Source organism: Betta splendens, chromosome 19 (assembly GCF_900634795.4).
Source record: "Betta splendens chromosome 19, fBetSpl5.4, whole genome shotgun sequence".
Classification (NCBI taxonomy): Eukaryota; Metazoa; Chordata; class Actinopteri; order Anabantiformes; family Osphronemidae; genus Betta; species Betta splendens.
The window spans coordinates 13,588,616-13,614,100 of NC_040898.2; the positions used below are offsets into that span (position 1 = coordinate 13,588,616).

At 46.8% G+C, this 25,485-nt stretch overlaps 1 protein-coding gene and 1 long non-coding RNA gene across 7 annotated transcripts; one reads left to right on the forward strand and one right to left on the reverse strand.

Moving 5' to 3' along the window:
* Positions 1–640: 640 nt before the first annotated feature.
* On the reverse strand, positions 641–2,829 carry LOC129603378 (uncharacterized). The gene is made up of 3 exons (XR_008693171.1): positions 2,209–2,829; positions 1,880–2,067; positions 641–845 (listed from the first exon to the last, which is right to left on the reverse strand). It is a non-coding gene; the product is annotated as an uncharacterized LOC129603378 (long non-coding RNA).
* A 2,283-nt stretch (positions 2,830–5,112) lies between these two features.
* Positions 5,113–25,450, forward strand: etv4 (ETS variant transcription factor 4). Of its 6 annotated transcripts, XM_029135510.3 has the most exons (13): positions 5,434–5,452; positions 5,563–5,670; positions 6,291–6,381; positions 6,558–6,605; positions 11,554–11,607; positions 20,634–20,763; positions 21,130–21,312; positions 21,391–21,776; positions 23,662–23,730; positions 24,189–24,236; positions 24,342–24,514; positions 24,942–25,043; positions 25,128–25,450. In XM_029135510.3, the coding sequence occupies exons 2-13, from the start codon at positions 5,614–5,616 to the stop codon at positions 25,326–25,328; spliced, it is 1,542 nt and encodes a 513-aa protein (XP_028991343.1). In that variant the 5' UTR covers positions 5,434–5,452; positions 5,563–5,613; the 3' UTR covers positions 25,329–25,450. The 6 variants fall into 6 exon arrangements, with proteins under 6 accessions (XP_028991346.1, XP_028991343.1, XP_028991344.1 ...); XM_029135513.3 differs by lacking the exons at positions 5,434–5,452; positions 5,563–5,670 and adding an exon at positions 5,113–5,354; XM_029135511.3 differs by lacking the exons at positions 5,434–5,452; positions 5,563–5,670 and adding an exon at positions 5,706–6,057.
* Positions 25,451–25,485: the final 35 nt, after the last annotated feature.

Genomic DNA, 25,485 nt, shown 5'->3' on the forward strand with positions numbered 1-25,485 from the left:
CGCCTGTGAGTGAGTCTTGTTTGCCTTGTGCTCTCGCCTCAGGTTGCTGCAGACTGACAGCCTGGGATCAGGCATGCGAGGAGCGAGGCGTCGGTGAGTGACGCTGAGTCCCTGTGTTTCTAAAGACACCACTGTGTGTGTGTGTGTGTGTGTGTGTGTGTGTGTGTGTGTGTGTGTGTGTGTGTGTGTGTGTGTGTGTGTGTGTGTGTGTGTGTGTGTGTGTGTGTGTAGAGGCTGGTGTCCTTTACGCTGCAGTCCACGGAAAAATGAGCTCACTCCTTCAAGCGCCACTGACTTCATGTGCTGGAGAGAGAGCAGCTTTACCTGAGTGGAGCATGTGGGGTGTGTGTGTGTGGGGGGGGGCACGGACGGAACTCCGCTCATGTGATGGGAAGAAAACAGGGTGAGACAATGATTCTCGTAAACAGAGGTTTAGTGTTGCTGATCAGGTTTGTGGACGTGTTCCATTGCATAACGTCTGCTTCATTTAACGAGCAGAAACAGATTTTTCTGAACAAACTGTTTAAATTCGCTGTTTGTTGTTGACTTGTAGTGAGGACAATGTAATGTAGATGAGCAGGAAGCTGCACATGTGGAAGCGGTGAGCTTTTCCTCGGCCTTCACGTCCACCCCGGTGGAACATCTGCGTTGAAGCGGAGCGGCCTCGCGTTATCAGACCTCCCAGGACCGGATGAACCCAAACTAAACACATCCACCCACTCGTCCGAGCCTCCGAATGTGTTGCGTTGCTTCGGTGGAAAGATCTGGAGGCACTGTTTACACCGCAGCGTTTACAGGATCGAGAGTCTCCACATGCAGGAATCCAGCGGAATGAGACAGACCCCCTGGTGAAACAGTCACAAAACCATGAAACCTCAGCACAAGATGTAGAGCAGAGAAAAAATCAACCTCTGTTGGGTTCTGTTTGAGTCCTCGTTCACACTAGACATCAGGGCTTTGATTGGACTGTGCCTGGAGGACGGGCCCGGTGGGCTTCCCCCTCTGTGGGCAGTTAAACAAGCTGCATCACTATAGATGACATTACATGGGCTTTGCTTGTTCCCCCAAATTAGCATGGAAATGAAGTGGAAAATGGGTTATAAATGGAAATGGGGGGTAAAAGGGGGGAGGGGGGCGGCAACAATGGGATGGTTTACACAGAAACCCCACTATGTGCACAGCGAGCGAGCAAGTGGAAGAGAGAGAGATCAACAAGGGGCTTCTGTGTCTCATTAGAAGCAGCAACAATGTCTCCATGACGGGTCTCTGTCAGTCTGAAGGTTGAAGATGCTGGAGAGCGTCTCCATCTCTGGCCATCACCTGCCAGTGGTGGTTTCCCTGTTGTCGTTGTCCTGTCACCTTTTCTTCACCTCTTACTACAAGTGAAACTAAAACATTTCCACCTTCAGTAGAAACAAATGCCGAGGGGCCTTGGTAGCTGTGACTCAGAGGCAGAGCAGGTTCAGCCGCATAACTCCGGATGTCCTTGGGCAAGACACTGAACCCAGCGTCACCTCCTCGAATGGCAGCGGCAGCAGCATCAGCGTGTCCTGACGGTTCCCACAGGAACCAGTACGTGGAACCAGTACTGGAAGTACCAGTAAGTGCAAAGCAACAACTGGATGTTAAAACAATGGCACAACTAGGTTTCAGTCCATGACACACGGCGGCGTATTCGGTCCTGTTTAACCCAGTGTGTGTGCGTGTGTTTATGTGTACGTGTACATGTGCGTCTATGTGTGTGAGTGTATGTGTACGCGTACGTGTGTGTGTGTGGTCTCGTCTCCGGCGGCTCAGCTGGGCCGGTGCAGCTGCACGGCAGCCCCTTCTCTACAGACCTGCCAGTCAGAGGCGCCCGTGTAAATGCTATTGTGCTCACCTGATTGATCTCTCGCAGGCCAGAGCGGCGCGGACCGGCCGCGGCACAAACAAGAGGCCCAGTGTCCCAGCGGAGGAGGCCGGGCCGCAGGTGGCCAGGAGGCGGCTTGGCTTGGCGCTGCCGCCGCCCTCAGATGCCAGCGCTCACATTTCCTGACTGCGGCTACACAAGCAGGCATCCCAGCAACGCTGCGGCGTCGCAGGGGAATGAAGAATAGCTTTACAACACGCACCCGACGGGGGGAGGGGGGGCACATACGTGGACGCATGCATTAAACATGAAACGCTCTCCCTCTCGTGAAGGCGCTAATAAAGCTCTTTCTGTCTCACCTCCGCTGAAGCTCGTGTTGGTGAGGGGTCGGGTTCTGCTCCGTTTGCGGCGCCGGCCGAATGGAGCGGATCAGTACAGGTCCTGGAGGCCTCACCTCTGTCATCACATCACATCACATCAAATCTGTCATCACATCGGACAACACATCACATCACATCACATCACATCACATCACATCACATCACATCACATCACATCACATATCATCATATCACATCACATCTGACATCACATCACATATTCCACTTCAAAATAACAATTTGATAGTTTTTTCTGGCTCTAACGGGAAAGCAAAGCTTAACCTGTAGGTGTTTCTTCCGTCATGGAAGAGTACAGCGCATCAAACACAGTCGCCTCTAATTTGTCAGAGGTTATTTTCAGGAACGTATTGTTTGCCGAGGAAACTGGACACCAGACCGTCCTGGGGGTCCAGATTTGGCAGCGTGACATAGTGAGGATGTGAGATCAATGGAGGAGCTTGCATTATTTTTGGTCACAGAAACTGGAACAGGTTTGTCTCTGGGCACAGACACGCAATCAAGACGCAAGGCCGTCTGAAGCGTCAGCGCCTGGGTTTTGTCCAGTGGGTGTTTGCGTTAGGAATCATTTTCCCGTTGGCATGAAGCGCGGGAGGAGCCGCTCTTCCTGAGGCTCGGCCTTCGCTCTGACGGGGAACTGTTTGTTTTCATGGGTCTATGATGATGATGATGATGATGATGATGATGATGACAGTTGGCAGAAAGTTAAAGTAAAAACATGTTCCTGGCATGAATAACGCTGCCATTGTCGCCTCAGAACCTCAGAAGTGGTTCTGTCCGCCCAGACGCTGGATGTCGCTTCCAGTCAGTGCCCTGGTGATGTCCTTTGTTTGTCTTCATCTTTATCAGCCACCATCGGCCTTATCAAAAGCGGGGGAGGAGCAGGAGGGAGGAGGCCGAGCAGGATGAAGCTCCGGAGACAGAGAGAAGAAAGATGGGGAGGTGTTGTCGACGCCCCCCCCCTCCCCTCTGAGGCCTCGGCCTCTGGCTCCCAGAGTCCTCCTGCGTGTCTTCTTCTCTTGCTGAATATTTGGCACCTCACTCCGTCTCCCTGTAACTCCACGGCTGAGGCTATAATAACATTTCGCCCATCCATCAGGCACAGCCGCCTTGATCAATAAGCACTTTGAGTCCACTCCACAGCAGCGCTCTGAACCTGCAGCGTCTCCCCTCTGTCTCTGTCAGTACTTATCTCTGTGCTGACTGAGCTATATTAGACTCAGGGGTGGACCACTATCACGGTGGATTTTACAATGCATTTCAGCCCTGATGTGTGTGTGCTGGAGACGGAATACATGGGAGGTGATCTATGTCGATCCATGTTCTTTGCTCTTTCAGTTCATCATAAAGGACCCTGCTGTAAATCTTGCGCCTTCGGTGGAAACGTGGCTGCATCAGCGAAACGGTGGACGTAGACGTATCGCCGAGGAGGTTCCTTCTGCGCCCGCTGTCCAACGATGTCGGCCACGTGTGAACGAAAACGTGTGCGTCTAAAACCCGTGCCGCGTTTCAAATTGGACGATGGCTTTCTTGAGTTGGAGTCTAAAATCGCATGAATCACACAAGCAGAAAAGTGAGAGGAGGCAGGATGAAGGGGTGTGTGTGTGTGTGTGTGGGGGGGGTTCGTTTCAGACAGAGAACTCAGAGCTGTGATGTGGAGCTTCATGGCTTTTCATGGCTGGGACTTTTCCTGTTCTGGGTGGTAACAATGCTGAGTCATGTTTTAATGACAGTGATGAATTTAGGTTTGGGTGAATACAGTAGAGGATAATGTAAACCAGCCATCAGCAGAAAACATTTTCCGCTTGTCTTTGAGTTGACGCACGAAGCAGCATCGAACCTCAGCGACGCGTGACCTCAGAGGTTTGTGGTGGAGGATCTTTGTGTTTCTGCCGCTTCACACCCATCTGATCACACAACCAGTGCTTCTACCTGGGCCTGAGCCTGTGGAGCGACCGGCCTGCTGTAATATTTATAGCCTGCTGTGCACATCTGAATGTGCATCTAAACATCATTAGGCAGGAAACGCTCTCCGCTGATATGAAGTTTGGCCTGGACACGAGTCACCAGCGAAACCCAGCCAAATCCCACAGCGCCCGTGTTTCCTGCCTCCTCCCGTTCAAAGGCAGCTCTTGTGACCCGCCTCGGGGGTTCTGGTCAGGTGGGCCGGCGCTCCGTAGGCAGCGAGCGCGTCTCCGTTCCGCTGCTGCCGTGGACGAAGCCCGGTGCAGCGCTGCGAGTGCTTCATGCGGCGCAGACTGGAAACCACAAGAATGTCAGAATGCGCCTCCCTGCGCTGCTTTACGCCTGTGCCTTTGTGGTGAGTGCGTTTAACGTGCAGCGCCCAGAGGTGGGACGCCTTCTGTAAGCAGAGGCGTAGAGACGCGGGAGGAGGTAAACAGAGTGAGGCTCGATGAGTCTGTTGGCGAAGGAGAAGAAAAACATGTCAGGACCTTCGTGCCAGGGCAGGTTTTATGAATGGAGGCTTTTTTCTGACTTTCCCTCTCTGGTTTTTGTGAATGAAAAACAACTGGAAAATCCAGTCTAAAAGCCCGCAGTCCGCTGAGAGCTGATTGGCTGCACGGCCGCAAGCTCCACCCACGGTTGCTAGGAGCCCGGCTACCGCGCTCCTGATTGGCTTACGGACGGAACCGAGACTTCATTCATAAGTCAGTGGATTCATTTGGACAAAGGCAAGAAATTCGAGCCTTGAAAGAGGAAGTGCACCAATCACGACCCTCAGCAGGCCCGAGCTCGACGGGCGAGTCCGCCCTCAGCCCTAAATCATGTCGGCTGCGGGAATGACAGCACAGCTGGACGCAAAAAGTCACGGCACTTCAGCATAAACACATTTAAACTCACACGAAGTGCGTGTGACGCCCGTTTTCTTAGCGGGAACGCGTTCGGTCGCGTCGCCGCCTCCGCCGAGGCGCAACATCTGTTTCCCCTCGCGCTCGCGGCGCCGCGCCGCTTCCCACGGCGGAGCCCGGCGGACGTGGCAGACAGGCCGAGGAACGACCCACCGAGCGAGCAGGCGCTCACAACCCACGAGCCCGGCTCGGTCCGGTCCGTCCAGCCACGCTGAGCGCGTGCGAGAGCTGCTCCAGGTGCGAAATGAGCTCCACCTGAGAGCTGTGGGTGAAGAGACGAGCTGTCCGTCACACGCACAAAAAGCTGATTTGTAAAGAGGACAGTAGCCCGCTGGGTAATCGCTCGCCATCACTTCCCCTCGGCATTTTTTGTGAATGGAGCTCATTATGCATGCAGCCTCCACGCAGCTCCATTCACAAACTGCGCTCCCTCCTCTCCCTGCAGGCTGCGCGGCTCTCACTCAGCTCAGCCTAAATGACCACAAACGGTTAACGGATGGATTATAAGATGGATGGATATTTGGACCAGCAAGTGCCTTACACTTTAGCAAATGTACGTATGGAGCAACTCCGGCGTCACTTAAGTGGCTTTTTGCGGGGTTTGCGCTACCGGGCTTTATCGCTCCGCCGCCTCGCGACTGCACGAGTTTTTTTTTTTTTTTTTTGGGCTGAAGCAGCTGCGTGCGCGCGATAGGAAACTGTATTTTAACCGAGCTGAAAAGTGGCGTTAAATCTCCCCAAAGTTGAGCCGAGCAGGTCGAGCGTTCGATAATGCGTGTCCGCGCGTTTCCTCCACGGTTTACTCGGGTTGAACAGCGTCTCTCTCCGCCAAACGGCCGCTTTCCTCAGACGCAAACAGCGCGTTTGTTTTTCCAAGACTGAATCCACAACTGAGAAATGTGTTGTTCTCTAAAGGGCTTGGTGATCACCAATACCCGCAGTAGGCTCATATTTGTAACCCATTATAAATATTTATTATCAAGTATCATATTACTGTTATTATTCTGTTGTTGTTTGTTATTATTGTTATTCCGTTGCCATCTTTTTAAAATGCCTGTCTTTGCGTCACTTTTTTCTAAACTGAAGTAAATATCACATTTACTAATGTGTTGGTTTTGACCTATTGGAGCCTGTTTCTTACTTCTCTTCTCTTTGCATGTTTGCCTTTTCCAGAAGTCGCAAGGAAATGGGCCCCTAAATAGACTGTTGATGGCAGCGAAAAGGAAATACATGGACACAGAATTACCCCCTCAGGAATCCGAAGGTAAAGTAGTGGAAGTTCACGACTTTGGCCCTTCATGACGCATGTTTTCATCATAGTATGGACCTCAGGCGTGAGTTATTGCATTGAAGCCTCACCAGGATGAGGCACAAAGTGATGATAAGCAATCAGAACGTGCAGGTTTGTGTTTTGATTGCATCTTCCCTCTCTCTCCTCAGACCTCTTCCAGGATTTAAGCCAACTCCAGGAAACATGGCTCACAGAAGGTGAGACTTGCCTGCGGGCTCATTTTCCTCTTAAATTGTGCTTTTGTGGATTTTTCCATTTGCGATAGTCATGAAGGATAAGGTGTCTGTTACAAACACTAGAAAACAAGTGAGATGTTTTATACTTTATGCTGCTTCCCATCATCCGGAATAATAATTCATTTTCTGCTTATATAAATGTTTATCTTTGGTTAAAAAAATTGTGCAGAAGATGATCCTTTGGTTTCGCTGCCGTATAGACTTACAGAGAAGCTCGAACCTTCTGATGCAACACACATGCTCTCAACCACACACTGCAGAAAAAGAAAAACAAAACGAGGCCAGCGAGAACACAGACGGGACATTATTAGCCTTTAGTAAAGCCCGTCTTGGCCATGTTGGCATGTAGCACGCACGGCAGCCAGCAGCCAATGCAAACAAACAGGCTGTTTGGCTTGTGCCACTCACAGGCACATAGCCATGAAATGAGGCCCAGTCGGAGGCAATTGTCAGCTTGTAGACTTAATAAGTGCAATGATGATGTGAGCTGTAATGGAGTAATTATACTGTATGTCAAGCGATGGAAAACAACACGCGCTGTGAGTCATTGGGCCTGTTTTTCTGTGCTAACCTGGAGCACGACCGTGACGGGACTTGTGCTTAAAGCTGCTAGTTGCTCGACTTGAGAATTGCACCACGAGGTGTGAATTGTGTTGTGTCGGTCGCTTTGATGTGGAGATCTAACAAGAACCACACTGACCTCATGAATCCGGTCTCGCGTCGCTCCTTCTTAGTGCTACTTCTCCCGGATGCTGGGGGTTCACTGTGCAGTTTGATGCGTGTGCCGAGATCGACTGTTTGCAGAATCGTACGCAGGGATTTTATATTTTTGGGTCTTTGATGTGCATATATAATGTGCATGAGACACAACTTCTAAAACAGTTCCAGTATTGACTCTGAGTCATGCTCAACATGCAGCAGATCAGCAAACTCGCCATACGTGGGAGTTGCAGTCAGATATTGTGCAAGCGGTTGTGTCTGCTCGAAGCCCAGACGACCATTCAAGCAGAGCCGACCACTTCCTCCTCGTGGCAAACAATGGCCGTGCCCTCACCTTTTCTCCTGCGACGTCAAACACCAGCAAGTTCAGCTCACGGCAGCGTCTCACGCAGACAAAGGCCAGACAGGCCAATAAAAACGGCAACAATAGGTGTCGCTTCAAAGCTGGAGCCTTTTTATATTTGCAGATTCAGCTGTAAAGTTCACCTTTATAGGTTTGGTTCAGGCAGGCAACACTTTCCACTCACTCTGGGGTATTTAGCAACGTGGGGAACCACACGTATCAGCCTCCAGTCCGAAGAAGCCGTCCAAATCTCAGAACCTGCCTAGATCTGATTTATTGGTGCTAGCTCCTAGCAGAGAAATCAGCCCATTAAAAACAGATGTCGTGTGTTTTTTTTAATATTCAGAACATCTGAGACGCTGTTTGTTGGGAAGTGAGCTTGCTGATGTAAGCCCATTCACCTCCATTGTAATCTTGCGGCAGGAGAAATCACAGAAACATGACTCTGTATCTATAATCCTGAGGCAAATAAAAACCCAAATTACCTAAAACAATGTTATTTTTGTAATGTAATCATGAAGCAGCCCTTTAACATGGGACATTAAATTATGTTCTGGTCGCTCCAATTGGGTGGTAGCTTTGTGTTGAGTCACAGCGAGTGAACAAAGCGAGGAGAAAAGCAGAAGAGACGGATGGAAGGGTAACTTTATCAAAGTGTCATTTAACCCTAAGTACTGGCTTGTTTTCAGCTTCCCCGGCTAAGACCTCTCCTTTCCTGTTGCATTAATTAAAGACCTTATCATGACTGATTGCAGTTGTGAGGGATTCACCAAGACTGTAAAAGCTGGTTAGCTGCAGGGAGGTTTCTTTTCTTTTTTTTTTTTTTTTTTTTTTGGGATGAAGCAGAGCGGAAGCAGCAGAGAAACAGAAAGGGTGAAGCTCTGAATGGCAAGAGTTCAGGAGCTTGTCACGTCTTGTCTCATTCTGGTCTTTAGGTTTATGTGACTGAGGCTGTGTAGCTCCTCCCAGGATCTCCCACTGAGAGGAAAAAAAGTCATTCAAGGTGCCTGGAAGCATCGGAGAGAACACACTTTCCTTCTTGTGCTGACTTGCATCTCAGAGCACCTGATGAGGTGTTCCTGGAAACACACACACACACACACACACACACACACACACACACACACACACACACACACACACACACACACACACACACACACACACACACACGCGTGCGCGGGCTGCAGTGATTGTCTATGTGTCCTGTGTGTTAAAATGAGAGTTGACTGATTGTTGAATCTGCAGAGCTAAATCAGGGCTGCTGCTCTGTTTCACATGGCAGTTTATTTCTCCTGCCTGAGGCAAAGGGACCGAAAAGTTAAAAGGGACTAATATTATTATGGTATAGTAAAACGCAGGATGCAGTGTTATGTAAGAAATCAATCTCATTTATCTGAACATGCTCCGAAACGAAGTCATCCGGTTTCCTCTGCACAGGAAGGAGCCGTGGATTTAAATTTCTTACTTCCTCTTTTGTCCTTTGCGTCTGTTGCTCTCCGCGTTCTGTCTTTGAGTTTTGGTTTCTGTGTTGTATCATCATCGTCATTCTCGGGAAACTGTAGCAGTAAATGAAACGTAAGAAAAGCAGCTGAGGTCAACAGCTATGGTGAATTAATCCGATCTCAGCGGGTCTTGATTGATAGACTCATATGTTGATTTTTGTTCGTGTTTGGTGAGTGTCGTGCCGCGTTGCTCTGTAGTGAACTGCACCTAATTGGGTTCATGATATTTAATGAAATCCATCACGTTTTCCGCACTGATTTTACCATGACGCAAGTGTGACTCCGAAGCAACGGAAACACTTTTACACCTTCAGAAACTTGTTGCATTGGAGCGGTGCCAGATTGAAAAGGCTGTGAGCCCCGGTTCTGCTCGACGTTCAGGTCATTAATTCGAGGGTAGCAAAAGAAATGCCAGCAAACTCACAGCTCAGTGTGTGAATTTGACCTCTTCACCCTTCGTAGGGTGTTGGCAGTCAAATGATTTGGGCTTTTCTAAGCTGTTTGTGTGTCTCAAAGCCCAAAGCTCCATAGGACAATTGTGAATGGGTTTGGATTCCTAGAAAAAAGAGGCATACAATAGTGTCTGTCTAACTCTGCTGCACCTGGGCTTGGCATCACTGACTCTGCTCATTCAGTTAGGCCCTAGATGAATTTCATTACGCGAGAGAGAGACAGCGGTTTGATGGGGGCCACTGAAACGCTACACCGCTGCAAGTAATTATAGAAATACACAATCCATCGCTGCATTGACTCGTCCGTTCACACACGTCACTGTCATTTTGCTGCATATTGTTGCCGAGACACATTTTAGTATCACTGTTTAATCTGTAGTTGCAGCCATAGAAAACACATAAATTCACGCAGATAGTAGCAATTTGATGATAGGATCTAAGAACAGCTGTGACCTTATCCTGCTCTTTTCTAACTTCCCCCATTCCTCTCTCGCTTTTTGTCATGTTTCCTTGTTCTCTGTCGCCAAGTTCGACTACAAGTGTGATCCATCATTGAAACGGCAGATGAAATCCAGACAACTATTACATTAGGAGTTTTGCGACAGAGTTGCCGTTTAGTCACAGCACTTGACAGATTTCCTCGCATCTTTAGTTTGAACAGGCTGTTTTATCTGGCTGGGCTCCAACAATGAAAATAGAAAGTGTTTAGCACTTAATGGTGGAATAAATCCTCAGATTGAACAAGTGAACACAATTTATGGACACCTATCTGTCTGCTTTTAAAATAGGTTCCACCAATGGTCCAGGTAGTTTCTTTATTTATACAAAATTAAATACAAAGGTTTTAGTACTAAGACAAAGTACTATTAGGAAGTAACTCACCTATTATGTGTATTGTCCAGTTCCTGAATAATGTTGAAAAGTAAGTATGGATACATCCACATACTAGTAGTTTGTGATTAACTATGTTATCAATCAGATCTCATATGAATCTATTAACGTATTAAAATAATAAATGTATAAGTCTTTATTTTAGCTTGTTAGTGGCGTAAGTAAAAGGACAATAGCGTCTGTTTGTCAGCGAATGTTGCAGCAGACGGAAACGGACGGATCTGGGGTCCTTAAACGCATCACAGCGTGCGTCCAATGATTGATAAGCGAGGCACTAAGGACGTACAGATGACGTATGATGGGACACGATTAGTTTGGTAGTTGACGGCGTGCACGCAGTAAACGAAAATTAAAAAAGGTTGGTTTACTAACCAAAGGAAATTTAGTTTTAGGGTACTCATGTAAAATACTGTTGTCCAACTTTACAGAGTATTTCACTACTCGCCAATGCAGGTCAGTGATATAAATTAAGGTCACGCGGAGTTAGCTAATGTGTTAAGCTAACGCGGAGTTAGCTAATAAGTTAATTTAAGCTAAGTCGGAGTTAGCTAGTACGAAAAACTAACGCAGAGTAATCTTAAAGTTGGTGACAAAGTGTCCGAAGTCGGTGTTTCCTTAGTAAATAAATAATAGTTCAGTGTAAAGTGTTTAATATTTTGAGTTTACATTTACATTTTTGAGTAACACCAGTCTTCGAGGAACGAACAAACACCACTTCATCCTACAGATATACAGGAGTTTTCTCTTGTTCTTCAAAGCTTAATGCTAGTATTTATATATATATATATATATATATATATATATATATATATATATATATATATATATATATATCATCCTGTAAATGGGGTGTAGGCATGCTGTGAATGTCCTTAGATTTTAAAAATGCTTAACCAGATTTTGAAGTAAGAGGTTGGCAGATTACGAAACATTAACTTTTGCTCAAAACAATACCATGTTAAAATCTAGTTTTTTTCTTTTTGTTTTCCTAATTTTAGCCCAAGTTCCTGACAGCGATGAGCAGTTTGTTCCTGATTTCCATTCTGAGAACTGTGAGTACAATGCACTTTTGCTTCATTTGAATGTGTATGACTTTATATGCTCTACAGAAACCAGTATGCCTGCCCATATACCACATAGTTTGTTTTTGGTGTGTGTTCAGTCAGATATTGATGCTTCCAGTGTTCTATGAAAAGTCTCACCCATTGTTCACATTTGGTCAGTTTTCCTGCTACTGTTTTTAAAGTTATGAGAGCTTTAAAATTAATGGTCAAAGTTGAGTTATTGGGCAGTCAAAGGCTCAGATGGGTATAGTGTAACTTTTATATATTACACTAATACTGTTTGCTGACCGAGTTGTGTAAAAGCAGAAGGCCTAATGAGCCAGCCATCATGAAGTCTATTTGGATGCCAACAGTATGTACTGGCGTCACTCATTTGCATTTCTTTGAAAAGATCAATGGGTATGGCACAGGAAACCGGTAAAAATGATTCGGGGTCCAGGTACAAAGATGGCCTTTTGTGTACTTCGGAAGGTGTAAAATAGAAAAGCAAATTCCTGGGCCGCACAACTGAGCGGCTATTTGAATGAGTTTCCCTTTTTTGTTGTGTGTCTTAACAAAGGCGATTCAGGATCTGGGTGGGAGTACATGTCACTACACAAACAGTTTTTTTTTTGGCCTATTCAACTTGCTGCAGGCTTCTTGGTCTTTAGCAATGACACTGAAATGTTAGCAGAAATACCTGAAGATTAAGTAAAACTGACAGCTTTCACTCTGTCATCTGTCCTTTGTGTGTAAGCATCAAATGATGCAGCCAGCTCTAAGTCGCAACTGGTCAGACCATCAGTGACAACATTGTAGCTGTCTGTTGGCCAACAATGCAGAGAAGGAAGTGCCAGAGAACCTCAGGGCAGGCAGAGGTCATGTCTACTTAACCCCCTGGCCTTTCAGCCAACCAGCTGTCAGGCCTCTGCTAATGGTTGACCTGGGTATGATTTTCAGGGTCACGGGGTCTTCATTTTGATGGGCAGCTCACTTTATACACAGCAGAGACACTTAGGTTGACAGTGTCCCTGCTGGTCAAAGTCACCAACTGAGTCTTGTTGGTGCATCTCCATTCAGCTTTGATTGATGGAAAATTGACAAGCGCCTATAAATAAATTTGCCTTTGTTTGCTGTTCAGCCTGTTTGCAGGTCTATTACAGGCATATATATCTTTTCCCAGACCAAGCTGAAAGGCATTCTGTGTCTGATGAACTTTTAAAACAGGTGACTCACTTGTTTTGAAAACTCTGGCACTTAAAAAAAGCACAACGCATAAAGGACCCTAATCCCAGTTGACCAGAATATAATTGAGGCTTGCTAGAGAATAGCTCCGTAGCAAAATTAAACATTGTTGTTTACTGAGTCATGTCGGTACCTGCATGGGTGTGGCGACGGAGATGGGAGAGACGGGAAGAGAGAGCCAGCAAAACGGGGTAAAAAAAAAAAAAGAGGCAGAAACACTGGGACACGTTGGAATGTTAGATCATGGAAGGGGAGGGGGCCAAAGGAGCGATTGTGCAATACCTGCACATCTGGTAAATCTATCTCATGGTGTTCATTCTCCTCCAGTTCATGGCTAACAAGCATGGTCTGTCTGCAGGCTGCCTTTGAGAGAAGGTTATGAAAACATAGAACTTTTATGTACTTACTGACCTGTGTCTGTGCTTAAAGGCAATAGAGTCGTCGCTGATAAGGGAGCACATGATCTTTCTCCATGTAACTTCTGCTACTAGAGGGTAAACAGAGTAATGCTGTTGCTTTTTTATCTTGACAGCACCTACAGGAGTTGTGCTAAGTTGCGAGACAGGAGTCCTTTGTCTTAATCCTGCCTGTGGGGAGAAGGTGTCACTCGGATTTTTGCAGATATTTAATTTCAACTGTTTGTGTAAACATGTCAGTGCATCCATTTTTTTTTTTGGGTCAGAACCGCTAAAAGGCCAGAGTTAGGACGTTTACAGAGGCGCTGCCTGTGCAGAGAGCTCGTTCTTCTTTGTCCAACTATGTTGTTTACACTTGGAGCTGCTCAAGAGATGTGACCCATTCATAAATTTTCTTCCCTGTGTGCGTAAGAGGAAGTGTGCCTCTCCCTCCCCCTCCTCTCTCCAAGTCCTTCAGTGCGCTCTCCTTCGGTCTTCATTCATAAAAAAGCCCTACAGTACTACAGATCCCCCCTCTCTTATGCCCCCTCCTCTCTAAGTGGATACTCCAAACCCCTCCCTCCCTTCCTGTGTCTGTACAAACTAAAGTCGAATTTAAAAAACTGGACACCCCTCCTCCCCTTTCCCTTTTTCTATCTACCTCTCTGTCTCTCCACACACTCATTGAGTGTTCCAAGATGTGAACTAATCCAGCGATTTCAGAGCTCTGTGGGATGATTGTTTAGTTTTGTGCCTCGCAGTAATTATATAGGAAGTTGTGGCTATAGAACGCAGTTCAGACAGCGACTTTAGCAAAGCAGGGAAAGCAAGATAAAAAGAGAGAGACTTTAAAAGAGCTGAGGAAGTAGACGAGAAAACAAAATGGGCACGTGAAACTCCGGCTTAGTCTGGCTGCTCTTTTAGACTAGTTCAGCTTTCATCATGTAGTTGTTAAGCTGTTTTTGATCCTATTTGTTTTCATCATCAAAGCTTAATTTTAATAAACTATAAAAGCAAATTTCTGTAAGTAGTTAAAAAGAGGGATTGAATTACTAATGTTTCAGCTCGAATGGAAAGAGTGTCTGTGTGTTCTGCTTTGTCATGAATTCACAGCCTTCCTCTTGTTTGGGTTGTTTTTCTGGATCAGAACTGGCCCAATCAGGGCCTATTTGGTGGATGGGGCGATGGGTGAACGGAGCCCCTCCCTTTCCAACTCCCCCTTTCCTCAAAAGAGAAACATGCAGCTCTGTGTTCTCCACTTTCCAAAATACAGCTGCTACGCAACAAAGTGCGCAAAAGCAGCCAGGTGCCTGCCAGATATGCACAGATACCACTGGGGAGGCGAGGTTCCTCCATGAGCCCTGTGTGTTGTTTGGTTACGAGTAAAATGCCGTGTTTCTTGTAGGTGCGCAGATGATTCCTTCTAAAAGTCACTCATCTCATGTGCACACAAACACACTTGGCATGTTGTGCGCGCACACACAAACCTCAGCCCGGCAGTTTTATGAATGGGTTAGTTGTGAAAGACTGGCTGAGGCAGCACATTGATTAAAGGGGAGTTAACCTTCATTCATGCCAGTGGGGGATGTTATTTTACCACTAACAACACTTACAAAAGGTGGCAGGCCAATTTTTCTATTAGCTTTCATTTGAAAACATTACAGTCTTTTTAATCTAGCTAAGAGTCATTATCATCTCAATTTGTATTCCTGTACTTTGTCGCTTAATTTATGTTTTAGGAGGTTAAAGAGCCTTTCTTTTCTGCGAGAAGCTATAAAAGGAATGAAAGCTCCTAGATTACAACAAAGACAATGAGTCATCTTTAGTCAGTGGAACCCAGTGAAAATGGGGTTGTGAAGACCAGGCATGTAGTGTAATGTGTGTTTTACGGTGAAGTGGAAGCTCTGGGTTCCCAGTGTTGATTCAGAAGAGCCACGTTAAAGCCGGGGGTCCACGGGGATTTGATCAGCAGCATAACTTCACGAACGGACGGCAGTGTGTGTTTTATGGCGGAACAGTTAGTTAGACGTGCGTGCTAGAGGCTCCCTGTCTGCGTTCATGCATTTTAGTCCGGCAGAAGTGAAATGTTTCTTCTTTTGAAAGCAAGCGTAGACCAAAGGGAGGAACAGATGTTGTCTAGAAGAAAGGGAGTGGCTGTAAAATAACTGTAATAAGTTGACTATTAACATACTTATAATTCCAGTCGATTACAAATTGGATTTCAGCGCACTGACCCCGTTAATTAGTTATTAAATTCCTGAAGTGCAACTTTAGTCAAAAGAAGTCAGACAATACAAACCAGGTCTGACAGGATGTAAACAAATCCTGAGATGAGCCGATGGTAATTAAAAACGAAAACAAAGACGAGCGGTAAAATTAATAGTGACAGCAGCTTGTACACAGAAAAAGATGTTGGAGGGGTTTTATCCCCATAATAAAGTAGATGTATGAAATTGTTTTAATAATGACAAAGGGATCCTTCATCTTTCTCAGCTGCTATTAACACGTTGATCTCAGTTTTCAGAGAGACAAAGGGCTACAGAGACACCCATCAAACACTTCACATGCGTGAGAAGGTGGCTCTGTAGGAACCTGCTGACACAGGCCAGTAGGTGTGTGGAGCGAGCTGAGAGCCAGCGAGCAGCTATATCGATTCTCGCCGATCTAGGACGAGAGCAGAAGGTGATGGAGAAGCGTGATAGATGGATTGATAAAGATAAAGCACAGATAAATCAACGTGAAGGCACAGGGGCGGAGGAGCGGGGTAAGAGCGGGTCAGACGTGCTGCGCTGCATTACAGCCACGCTACTGATTGAGAAGCAGAAGGGGGGAGTGAGTGGAGCAGGAGTAACTGTTGCACTGATCGTTTCAACCAGCGTCCTGGCCTTTGCACACAGTATGCCATGAGCAGACTTGGTCTGCTTGAAAATCACCTACAGGCACGCATTCCCTAAGTAACACCCCTTCCTCACATCCACAGTGCCCTGGTGGGAAACTCATTATATCATTTCAGTAACAGTGCGGTGGTAGATCGATGGCTGCATTAAACATTAAGAGGGGACAGCTATATTGGAAGCTGAGGGATCGAGAGCGAGGAGTCAATATTGCACCAAATTAATTACCTCTACCCCCCCAGCAGTGACGGGATGTCCCACTCGCTGCACGTCCCGGGACACAGATGTATTGTATCGGATCCGCTAAACAGCAATGGGGCAGTGAGATTTACGAGCGGTCAGTGTCAATTTAGAAAAAGCAAATGCGGCACAATTTAAAGTGAAGTGGACAATAGGGAAAAGGTGAATTGGCAGAACGTTTATTGATTTAAATTGTGTTGATTGATGCTTCAGAGACCATGAAAATATACTCATCATATACTGTGCTAAGCTTTCTGATAAAGTCCTTATTCTCAATGCTTTTCTAAGTCACATCTTTGTATAACCTTACTTTGGGGATAGCATTCAAAGCATTAGTCCATCTCAACAGGACTTCTTCTCACGCCTTCTAATCTGATAAATGGGTCATTGAGGACAGTCGGGGCCAAAAGAGCAGACATCTTCAGAAAATCACTGCATATTTGTAAAGGCAAGAAAATTCCTACCAGTACAAACACTGTGATCTATTTCTGAAGTCAAAAGAGAAGTGAAACTTTGATGTCGGCAGAATCTGCTTTGCGCCAGGCTTTCCCATGATGGGTGTCATTCAGATCCACATCCTGTTAGCCAACAGCACGCATCAAAAGCGTTTTAACGGCCACAACAGTGCCATCCCGGGCCAATCATGTGTCTCGCTGATACCATTGTACTTTCCATCAATCTCGTTAGGCTTGTTTGGCAGGTATCTGACAACCATTCTTAAAATATTCAAGGAGCCTGAGCCATTATCAGATGAGAGAGGACGACCTGTAAATCAGATAGAGCAGACACTAATGGATCCAACACTCCTGGGCTCTCTGAGCAGCAGACACTGAAGCTGCTCTTGGGCATGTGGGCTCTCAGATGAGCCTGTCAGTGATTCTGCCGTACTTTCCTTTTTGCTTTTTAGCAGGTTTGTGGCCTGTGAAGCTCACATGAACATGTCTGGCACATGTGTCCACAGACCGGGGGAATTAACGCTTAAACACTAGTAATTAGAACTCTCTTTGTCCTAATTTTGTCTACTTACTATTAATAGTCTACAAAATCAAGGCACAATAAATACATATATGGTAAAAAAGTACTTGTGCATACAAATGCGGTCATTCATGCCTGCAGCATTAGGTCACATGCAAGATTTAGTCATTTGTGCTCTCAAATTACAGTGACATAGGAAGTGAAGTTGGATTGTTGTTGTACTTTTCAGCTGTGGACACCAGAAAATGCTTATTTTATGATTTTTCTTATTTGTTTGGCAAGGCGATGTTAGCCAACTGTCTGTTAGCAGTCAGGTTCATTAATTTGACTGAGTGCTGTTAAATGCTGTTGAAATGAGATGCATTTCAGGCCTAACCTAAATGATTCCCTTGGCTTTTATACAGTAGCGTTTGGATGGAGTTACAGTTTACTTTTAAAGCTTCCCACTTCATCTCTAACAAAATGTAAAGACTTTCAAACTGACTGGACCGACATCTATTCAAATGTACATTCTTTGGATTGATATTTCATTGTGCAGTTTTGATACTTGGATAATTTTGTGGGGCATTAGTGGAGCGTTATTCCCTCAGGCCACTCACAGCCATGCAACTGCAGTCAGTCTACATTGTTAACTTGCTTTTTAACCTTCTGAACCGTTGCACCATAATTTGCATCCTTGTTTGTATTGATCCGTCACCACACGAGGGATTATTTGGTAAGTGTGGAAGAAGCAGACGTAGCCTATCACACATTAGGCAGTTTGCAAACAGCATAGGGCCAAGCACTCAGAAGCAGAGCACACGTGCAAACCGTCCTGTGTTGGACAATAACCAGATTTCCAGATATCCCTGAGATGGTAAGACTTGAACCCCCTTCGTACCATTGCACCCATTAAGCGTACGTTTACGTTATGCAAGCTCGTCCTTTGGTTTAGTGAGATGCTGTCAGCGTGTTTGACAATGGGGCCGATGTCCAGTGAGTTATTGAGCGGGGCTGTCGTGCGCTGCAGACTTCCAGGGGCTTAAGACTTGGCCAAGTTGCGCATAAACACCCACTGTAAGACTCTCCAGATCCACCGCTGTCTTCAGAGTGGATTTCCCTACACCAGAGCCTTTAATGGTAGCAAATTCTCAGTGTAAAACCTGATAAGTTCATGGCGAGGTCCTTCCAGCAGCACAAACCTGCTCATCTTGTTCATATGTTTCATCAATGTACATGAACAATTGATCTTTTGCGTTTGTCCCCAGTGTTGTTTGCTAACATGCTCACACTGCTACAGCCAGTGCAGCTCAGCTGAGGGGCTCATTGTGTGTGTGGGGGTGCCACTGTGATTTGTTTGTGGTGGATGTCTGTTGAAAGCCCCCCCCCTCATGTAATGATCCCTCTACTTCCTAAAGCACTCAACCATGACCATCACCTTTCACCCTGCATCCTCCCCTTCTAGGATCCAACATTTACATATGTAAAAGGCCACTCCACCCTGCCTTTAGCTGGGGTCAGCTCCATACATAGAGCTCAGAGACGGGTGTGAATGGGTGACACTAAGAAAGGAGAGATGAGGCTGAACGGAGGAGGGGCTGAGATGAGTAAGAAGGTTTGCAGGAGGCATTGTGTCCTCCACAGTCAAACCAAGCAGTGAGATTCAACTTTACCAGGGAGGTCATAGTCAGTTGGCTCCAACGCAGACTCCTACATGCACAGCTGAGCCCTCATCAGGCCGGAGCGTTTGAAATGTAACATCCTCATACGCCTGAGCTGCATCAAGGTCAATATTGCTGCCGATTGCATTAGCGGTTCTACCTGGTTGCATTGAGAGCGGGCTTGCGGTCACCCTTCAAGGCTTGTTTGCAGCTAATGCCCACAGAGAGGCAGAGAAAGGGGGGAATGTCAATAGACTGGTATTAGACGGGCCTCTGCGTGCTGGTAAACCAGCAGTCGGAGGATCGCGGGAAGCTGGAATCCCATCGCGTCTGTCTGGAAAGTCTGGGTAAATGCTCTGTAATCCCGTTGATCCGCCGTTAAAGCCAACACTTCCTCACCTGCGTGCCTGCCATGGGAGAGTGAGCGTAGACCAAAATAGGACGGTTATGACAGTGAGCAGATCTGGTTGATTGTTAGACACGGTTTGTCATTTTATACACGTTCCAGGTCTCGGGTCAGAGCGAAAGGGCTCAAGTGAAATAAACAGCCGAATGGTGACGGAAGGAACCTGAACTTTGGACAGAAATACAGTCTTAAAGTGAAAACATTTTTTTTAGTCAGTTGCACTTTGTGTGTTAATATGTGACCTGTTAAAAAAACAAACTTGTGTATAAAAATTAAGTTTATCTAAACAGTCGTCAAGTTTCAGAATAACAGAAATCCCCACGAAAGCTCAGACTTCAGGGTCGTTCCCTTTCGGTCATTCAGGCCTCGTTGTTTCCATTAGATGTTTTTTTTTCCTTTTACTTGAACAACAGTATGCAATTACCTGGGCTGAGCTTTCAGTGCCGACTGCTCCGTCTGCTCCACACCCTCTGCAGACACACAAACCTTGAAGCCACAACACACACACCTAGATTCTGAGATAATTAATACACACAAAACGCGTAGTCGGGCACACGTAAATACAGGCCTCCCCAGCTGGAAGCGCACAGCTGCTGCTGTTTACCCTGTCGAGACCAGAAAAACATCCTGTACAGTTCCCTGGGTGAAAACCTCCCTTCAAATAATAAACACGAGGCCTCGGCTCAGTTTGAAGCTCCACTTTGGGTGGTTTCTGTGGCCGTCGGGGCACAGATCCCTTCCAACAGTGCAGCTTGACAGACAGTTTGCTGCGTTAGCGCGTGACTCGCGCCGCTAAATATTTGCGACCTTTGGGCAACGCGTGCTGCGATCAGTCGCGTCGGTTGTGTTGCCGACCGGCCGACATCTGGAGAGTAAAAGAAAATATGGACCTGAGCGGCGTTCAGCGGAGGTGTGACGGGCTTTCATCAGTTGCCGTCTGGCTTTGGCTCGCAGGCTTGTTTAGCTCTGAGCTCGCTGTGAGAGGAAGCTTTGGCCGCTGTTGTGTCTGGAAGAGCGGGGACTCGGCGCTCGCAGGAATGCGGCCGTGCGCGAGCGAGCGTTTTCCAGTAAGTCCGTGCGCGTCTGCGACAGCGGCGTGAGCTTTTCGGCCGTCACGTAGCACAGATTCCCACACAGACAGGAGCGCTTGGCCCCGCGACAGCCGACCTGAAGGGCAGCGCGCACAAACCCTGCTGTCTGAGAGCCTGCACTCATGTCTGTTCATTTCTGTCTCCTGCAGCGGTGGCATTCCACAGTCCTCCGGTCACTATCAAGAAGGAGCCTCAGAGCCCAGGCTCCGACCCCAGCCAGTCCTGTAGCCACAAGCAGACCTTCAGCTACCCCAGCGGAGAGCAGTGCCTTTACGCCAGGTACCGGCAGGGTTTCTAATGTGCTGAAATTCATGCTCACGTGTGTTTGGCTTCTTAACATTTCTCCCAACTTTTGGACAGAACCGCAGAAATAGCTCAAATTTCATTCAGCCTTTAAACTTGTTTTATGTAGAAAATGGTTAAATTTAATTAGGACAATTTGTTTTTCCTCTTTCCTTGCTGACATTCAGTTTTACCAAGGGCGAAATAAATTCTGTAACAACAATAACATTTATCCTTCTTCATCCGCCAAACACAGGTCAACATTAAAAATGTCTTTGGGTATAGTGAAAGCGCTCCATAGTCCAGCAAGGTTGTCACAGGTGCCTCTCTCCACATCCTCACGTGTATGTTCATGTATTACAGTGCCTATGAGCAGAAAAGGGCTGCAGGAGGAGCCAAGAGCTCCTGCCCAGGGACTCCCATGTCTCCTATGCAGCAGCATTACTCCCCCAAACCTGCCGCAGCTGGACGGGCCGACGCCGGGTACATGAACCCCACCGCCACCTCCCAGCCACTGCCCAGCAACAGTTACCCCATGAACGCCAGGTGAAGTCTCAGTCGCAGCTGCAGCCGACCACACGGTGTCTGAGACCTTAAAGTGAGCAGCCGTTTGTCTCTTCTCAGTTCCAGGTATCAGGGACCTGCAGGAGAGCCAATGTGCCCCCAGTTCCCCCCACAAGGCCAGACCTTCCAGCGAATGCCATCCGCCCCAGCGGGACATGGTGGCAGCGCCGTCAGCGGGGGAGGAGGGCCGGGCGGAGGTGGTGGGGGGTTCCACCGTCAGCACTCTGACCCCTGCGTGCCCTATCTTCAGCAGAGCTTTAAGCAAGAATACCTGGACCCGCTGTACGAGCGGGCGGCCCAAATGGCGGGGCCCGGCCACGCAAGCGGACCGGCGCACGGACCTCCCCGCCACCCGCATCCACACTCGCAGCAGCAGCCGCCGCAGCGGTTTCCACCGGCCCACATGATGGTGAAGCAGGAGCCTACAGACTACACCTACGAACCTGGTGAGTGTCATTTGTTTGTTTCACTTCGTGGTCTTGAATGATAATCAGTCTATATTGGAGGTTTGTTGAAGTTTTCTATATGAAAATTTGATAGCGTTGTATGTGGAATCAAACGTGTCCTTTAAAGGCCTTCGCCTGCACAACTCTGGAACAAAATGTACACGAGGCAAACAGAGTCGTCCACCGTATCTCGAGCCCAACCCGACTCCCTCCCTGCTCCTAAAACTCCTCCTTTCTGCTCTGAGACTTTGCTACGAGAGAAAAAAAGTTTAGTACTGCGTCTACAGTTCTCCCTCCTCCCCTTACCCAGCTCTCTTCCTGTACTGCTCTGTGAGAGAGGCAGAGGAATTTCATTGAGAAAATGGAGGGCACTGGAAAGACTAGAGTCCCCGGTGGAGCGCTCCAGGGTTTCAGGTTGCACCAGCGGCTTCCTTTTTCTGCAGGCAGATGAACTCATAATGGAAAAATGAGCATGGCCGCAGTAACTCGAACCTCTCTCTAGCTGGGCTTTGGGAGAGGGCGAGGGGTGGGAGCCAGCTCAGGCAGTTTTACAATAGGCTGTGTGCACAGAAATGCACAGAAACCGGTTTGCTTCTTCCAAACAAGGACTCAGTTTTGTTGTTTGTTTTTAATAACTAGCATGATTACAATTATTATAATTAGACAGAACTACTCAATGACAAGCTTACAGAACAGATTGAAGGCAGTAGTCTAAAGTTTGTGTAATAGGAATTAGTAGAGGAATAGTTAGTGCAAATGACTGTATACTGTACCACCATTTGAAGATATGCATTCATAGTCATAGTATATGACTATTTTTTCATTACATTCTATACTATGTATATATTTTTTACCTCATAATATACTGTGACATACTATACTAATAATTTATTAGGAAAGTCCTTCAGATGCACATTGTTGGCATAGGTATCGGAAGTGATTTGTAGAGGCTTCTCTATCAGGTTTGTTGCAGGCTTTCTGGAGCAGTGCAGTGTTCTTTAATGCCCATGCAAAATGGCGTGTAACAGCAGCTGTTGTTTTGTAATGGTGTGAACGCTGACAAATGCCACACATTGTAAAAGCAGGCTGCAGAAAGAGACTTCATACAAATTGGCATTTCAGCGTCTAATCACTGCCATTGTGTTGCACGAAAGACATATCACTGAGAGCACAATTAACCCCAAAGCTCTCACACCCAGTCCAGCCTTCGCTCCCCGGCAGACGTATTATTTACAGTGTGATCGAGCGCCGCCGTCCCAGAATGGAAGGTTTGATTTTTGTTCTCCTCAATGACATCTTATCACTGCAGCTGCATTCCCCAGAAGTGAGTCGAAGGCAGAGCCAGAGGCAGAAAGGTGCACCCTCCATTTGTTATTCCCATACTTGTGCCGTTCACAGGACAAAAACAAATGTGTAGAATAGTCGGAGACACACCTTTTTCTGTGCACAAACAACCATAGAGAAACTCGTTTACAAAGGTGAGCAGGGCAGTCACAGGAAGCGGAGCACAATGCGCTCGTGGAACTAGTTGTGACTTGTGAACTGTGCTTGTGGAGAATTCAGCTGGAGGGGTTATGAGAAAGAATCCAGAATCTATTTATGTGAATGGTGCGCCCAGACAGAGTGCAGACACTGAACCACCTTTCTGGTCTGGTGAAGATGCTAGCTCATTGTCTAAAAATATTGCTGGAGACAAGAGAAGCGATGAGATAAATACTGCATCTGCTCGTTCAGGTTTTAGGGCGATCACACCATAACATTGATGCTTTTTCTCACAGGTGTTGTTTTTTTTTGTGATGCAGCACAAATGTATGTAACCAATAGCTATGTAGAGAAAAAAGTTGGAACTGTGTCTCATGTCCAGCTGTGTGTTTGTGTGATACAGATGTGCCTGGATGTCCCTCCATGTACCACCACAGCGAGAGCTACCCAAACCCACAGCACGGCACCGAAGGTAAGTTCCTCTGTTGTGTGATGTGTAATGTGACTTCCTATTGTCCTCTTTGCTACGAGAAGCACACGTCTGCTGCTCTTTACTGGTGTATGTTGTGTGGTCACTGGCTGGCCAGTGTAGAGTGTGTCTGTTTGTATTGGCAGCGGGTGTTGCCTCACCCCTGCCTCAAGAATCCCTGGATAAACATAACTCCCAGCAAAAGTGCAGCATTGCCCTGGCAAATATAAGAATCAGTCCTTCATGTGAGTTTTATTGTGTGTCCCAGCATTTTGGGGAGTGTGAATTGCTGCAGACTAGAAGTGTATAGACTGATATTAAGAAACTTTGAAGTGAGTGAAGGAGGAGTGCACACTGTGACATTATCCATGCAGGCATGTTTTGGGGCGGGTGTCACATTAACACCCTGGTTGTGCTACGATCAAGGCCTGTTTTAACTCCGTTCTCATCTTGTCTTCTAGGCTATCTGTTTGAGAACGATTCCCGTGTGGTTCCAGAGAAGTTTGAAGGTGAGCCTGCTTCATCACTATATAGTGAAACGGTGGTAAATGCTGCAAGTTGTGCTCCATTAGACATCCAAACTGAACTTGGTCCTCGTGTCGTTTCTCCTCCAGGTGAAGTGAAGCAGGAGGGGGGCGGTATTTTCCGTGAGGGCACACCTTACCAGCGCCGAGGCTCCTTGCAGCTGTGGCAGTTCTTGGTGGCTCTGCTGGACGACCCGGGTAACGCCCACTTCATTGCGTGGACTGGACGAGGCATGGAGTTCAAACTTATTGAACCTGAGGAGGTATGTGAGAATGCCCGAGGTTTTGACTGAAATTGTGTAGGTTTGACCATAGAAGGTGCAGGGGTTGTTGTTGTTTTTAGTTCAGATTCCATTAGGCAAACATTAATTATTTAACACTGGATTCATAGGTGGGCACCAGTGCTAGCACAAATGAGTGTACACCCTCTTTGTTTCACCACCTCAGATGTCTTTAACTGTGTTGTGATGTTTAAGTCTGTGGTTTGATTGTAGAGTCCACTTAGTTGGGTTGTAATGTAGAAAGGCCTTCATTTTTTGTCCATTATCTCCTGAAGGTATATTAATAATGAATGTTTTAAGTTCTGTGCTAAAAGCATTTCTGGTGAGAGTAGGGGTATAGGCTGGATAATAGCTCATAATGTGTGATTTAATTTATTGTGATTGGTGCAACATTCTCTTGGCCTTTTAGGTCGCCAGACTCTGGGGGATGCAGAAGAACCGTCCTGCCATGAACTACGACAAGCTGAGCCGGTCTCTGCGTTACTACTATGAGAAGGGCATCATGCAGAAGGTATGACCACAAGTAAAACTTAACCGGTGAATAAAGACACACCGAAACAACAAGGAAGGACACTGAAGTGTTTCCCATCCGCAGGTTGCTGGAGAACGCTACGTCTACAAGTTTGTGTGCGAACCAGAGGCCCTCATCTCCCTCGCCTTCCCAGACAATCAACGGCCAAACCTGAAAGCAGAATTTGAGAGATACATTAATGAGGAAGACACGGTGCCCCTTTCCCACCTGGATGAACACACACCTAACATGGGCCCGCAGTATTCAAAAGGCTACATGTACTAAAGCTAAAGAACATAATCTTCTACATAAACACTTGTATATAGCCTACTGTTGGATTTCTAAGGCCTAATCTGTAAACATGACTGTGGTTGAAGGCATTGCTCAATAAAGACATGACACCTACACTTAGACTACTTTCATTTGTGTACACTAATGAAGT

What these genes read in the sequence shown, in the direction of transcription:
- etv4 (XM_029135510.3), top strand. Translation starts at nt 5,614, where the DNA reads ATGGATTATAAGATGGATGGATATTTGGACCAGCAAGTGCCTTACACT. An exon ending in AGACTACACCTACGAACCTG is followed by an intron (nt 21,777 to 23,661) that starts GTGAGTGTCATT and finishes TGTGTGATACAG; the next exon opens with ATGTGCCTGGATGTCCCTCC. An exon ending in GGTTCCAGAGAAGTTTGAAG is followed by an intron (nt 24,237 to 24,341) that starts GTGAGCCTGCTT and finishes TTTCTCCTCCAG; the next exon opens with GTGAAGTGAAGCAGGAGGGG.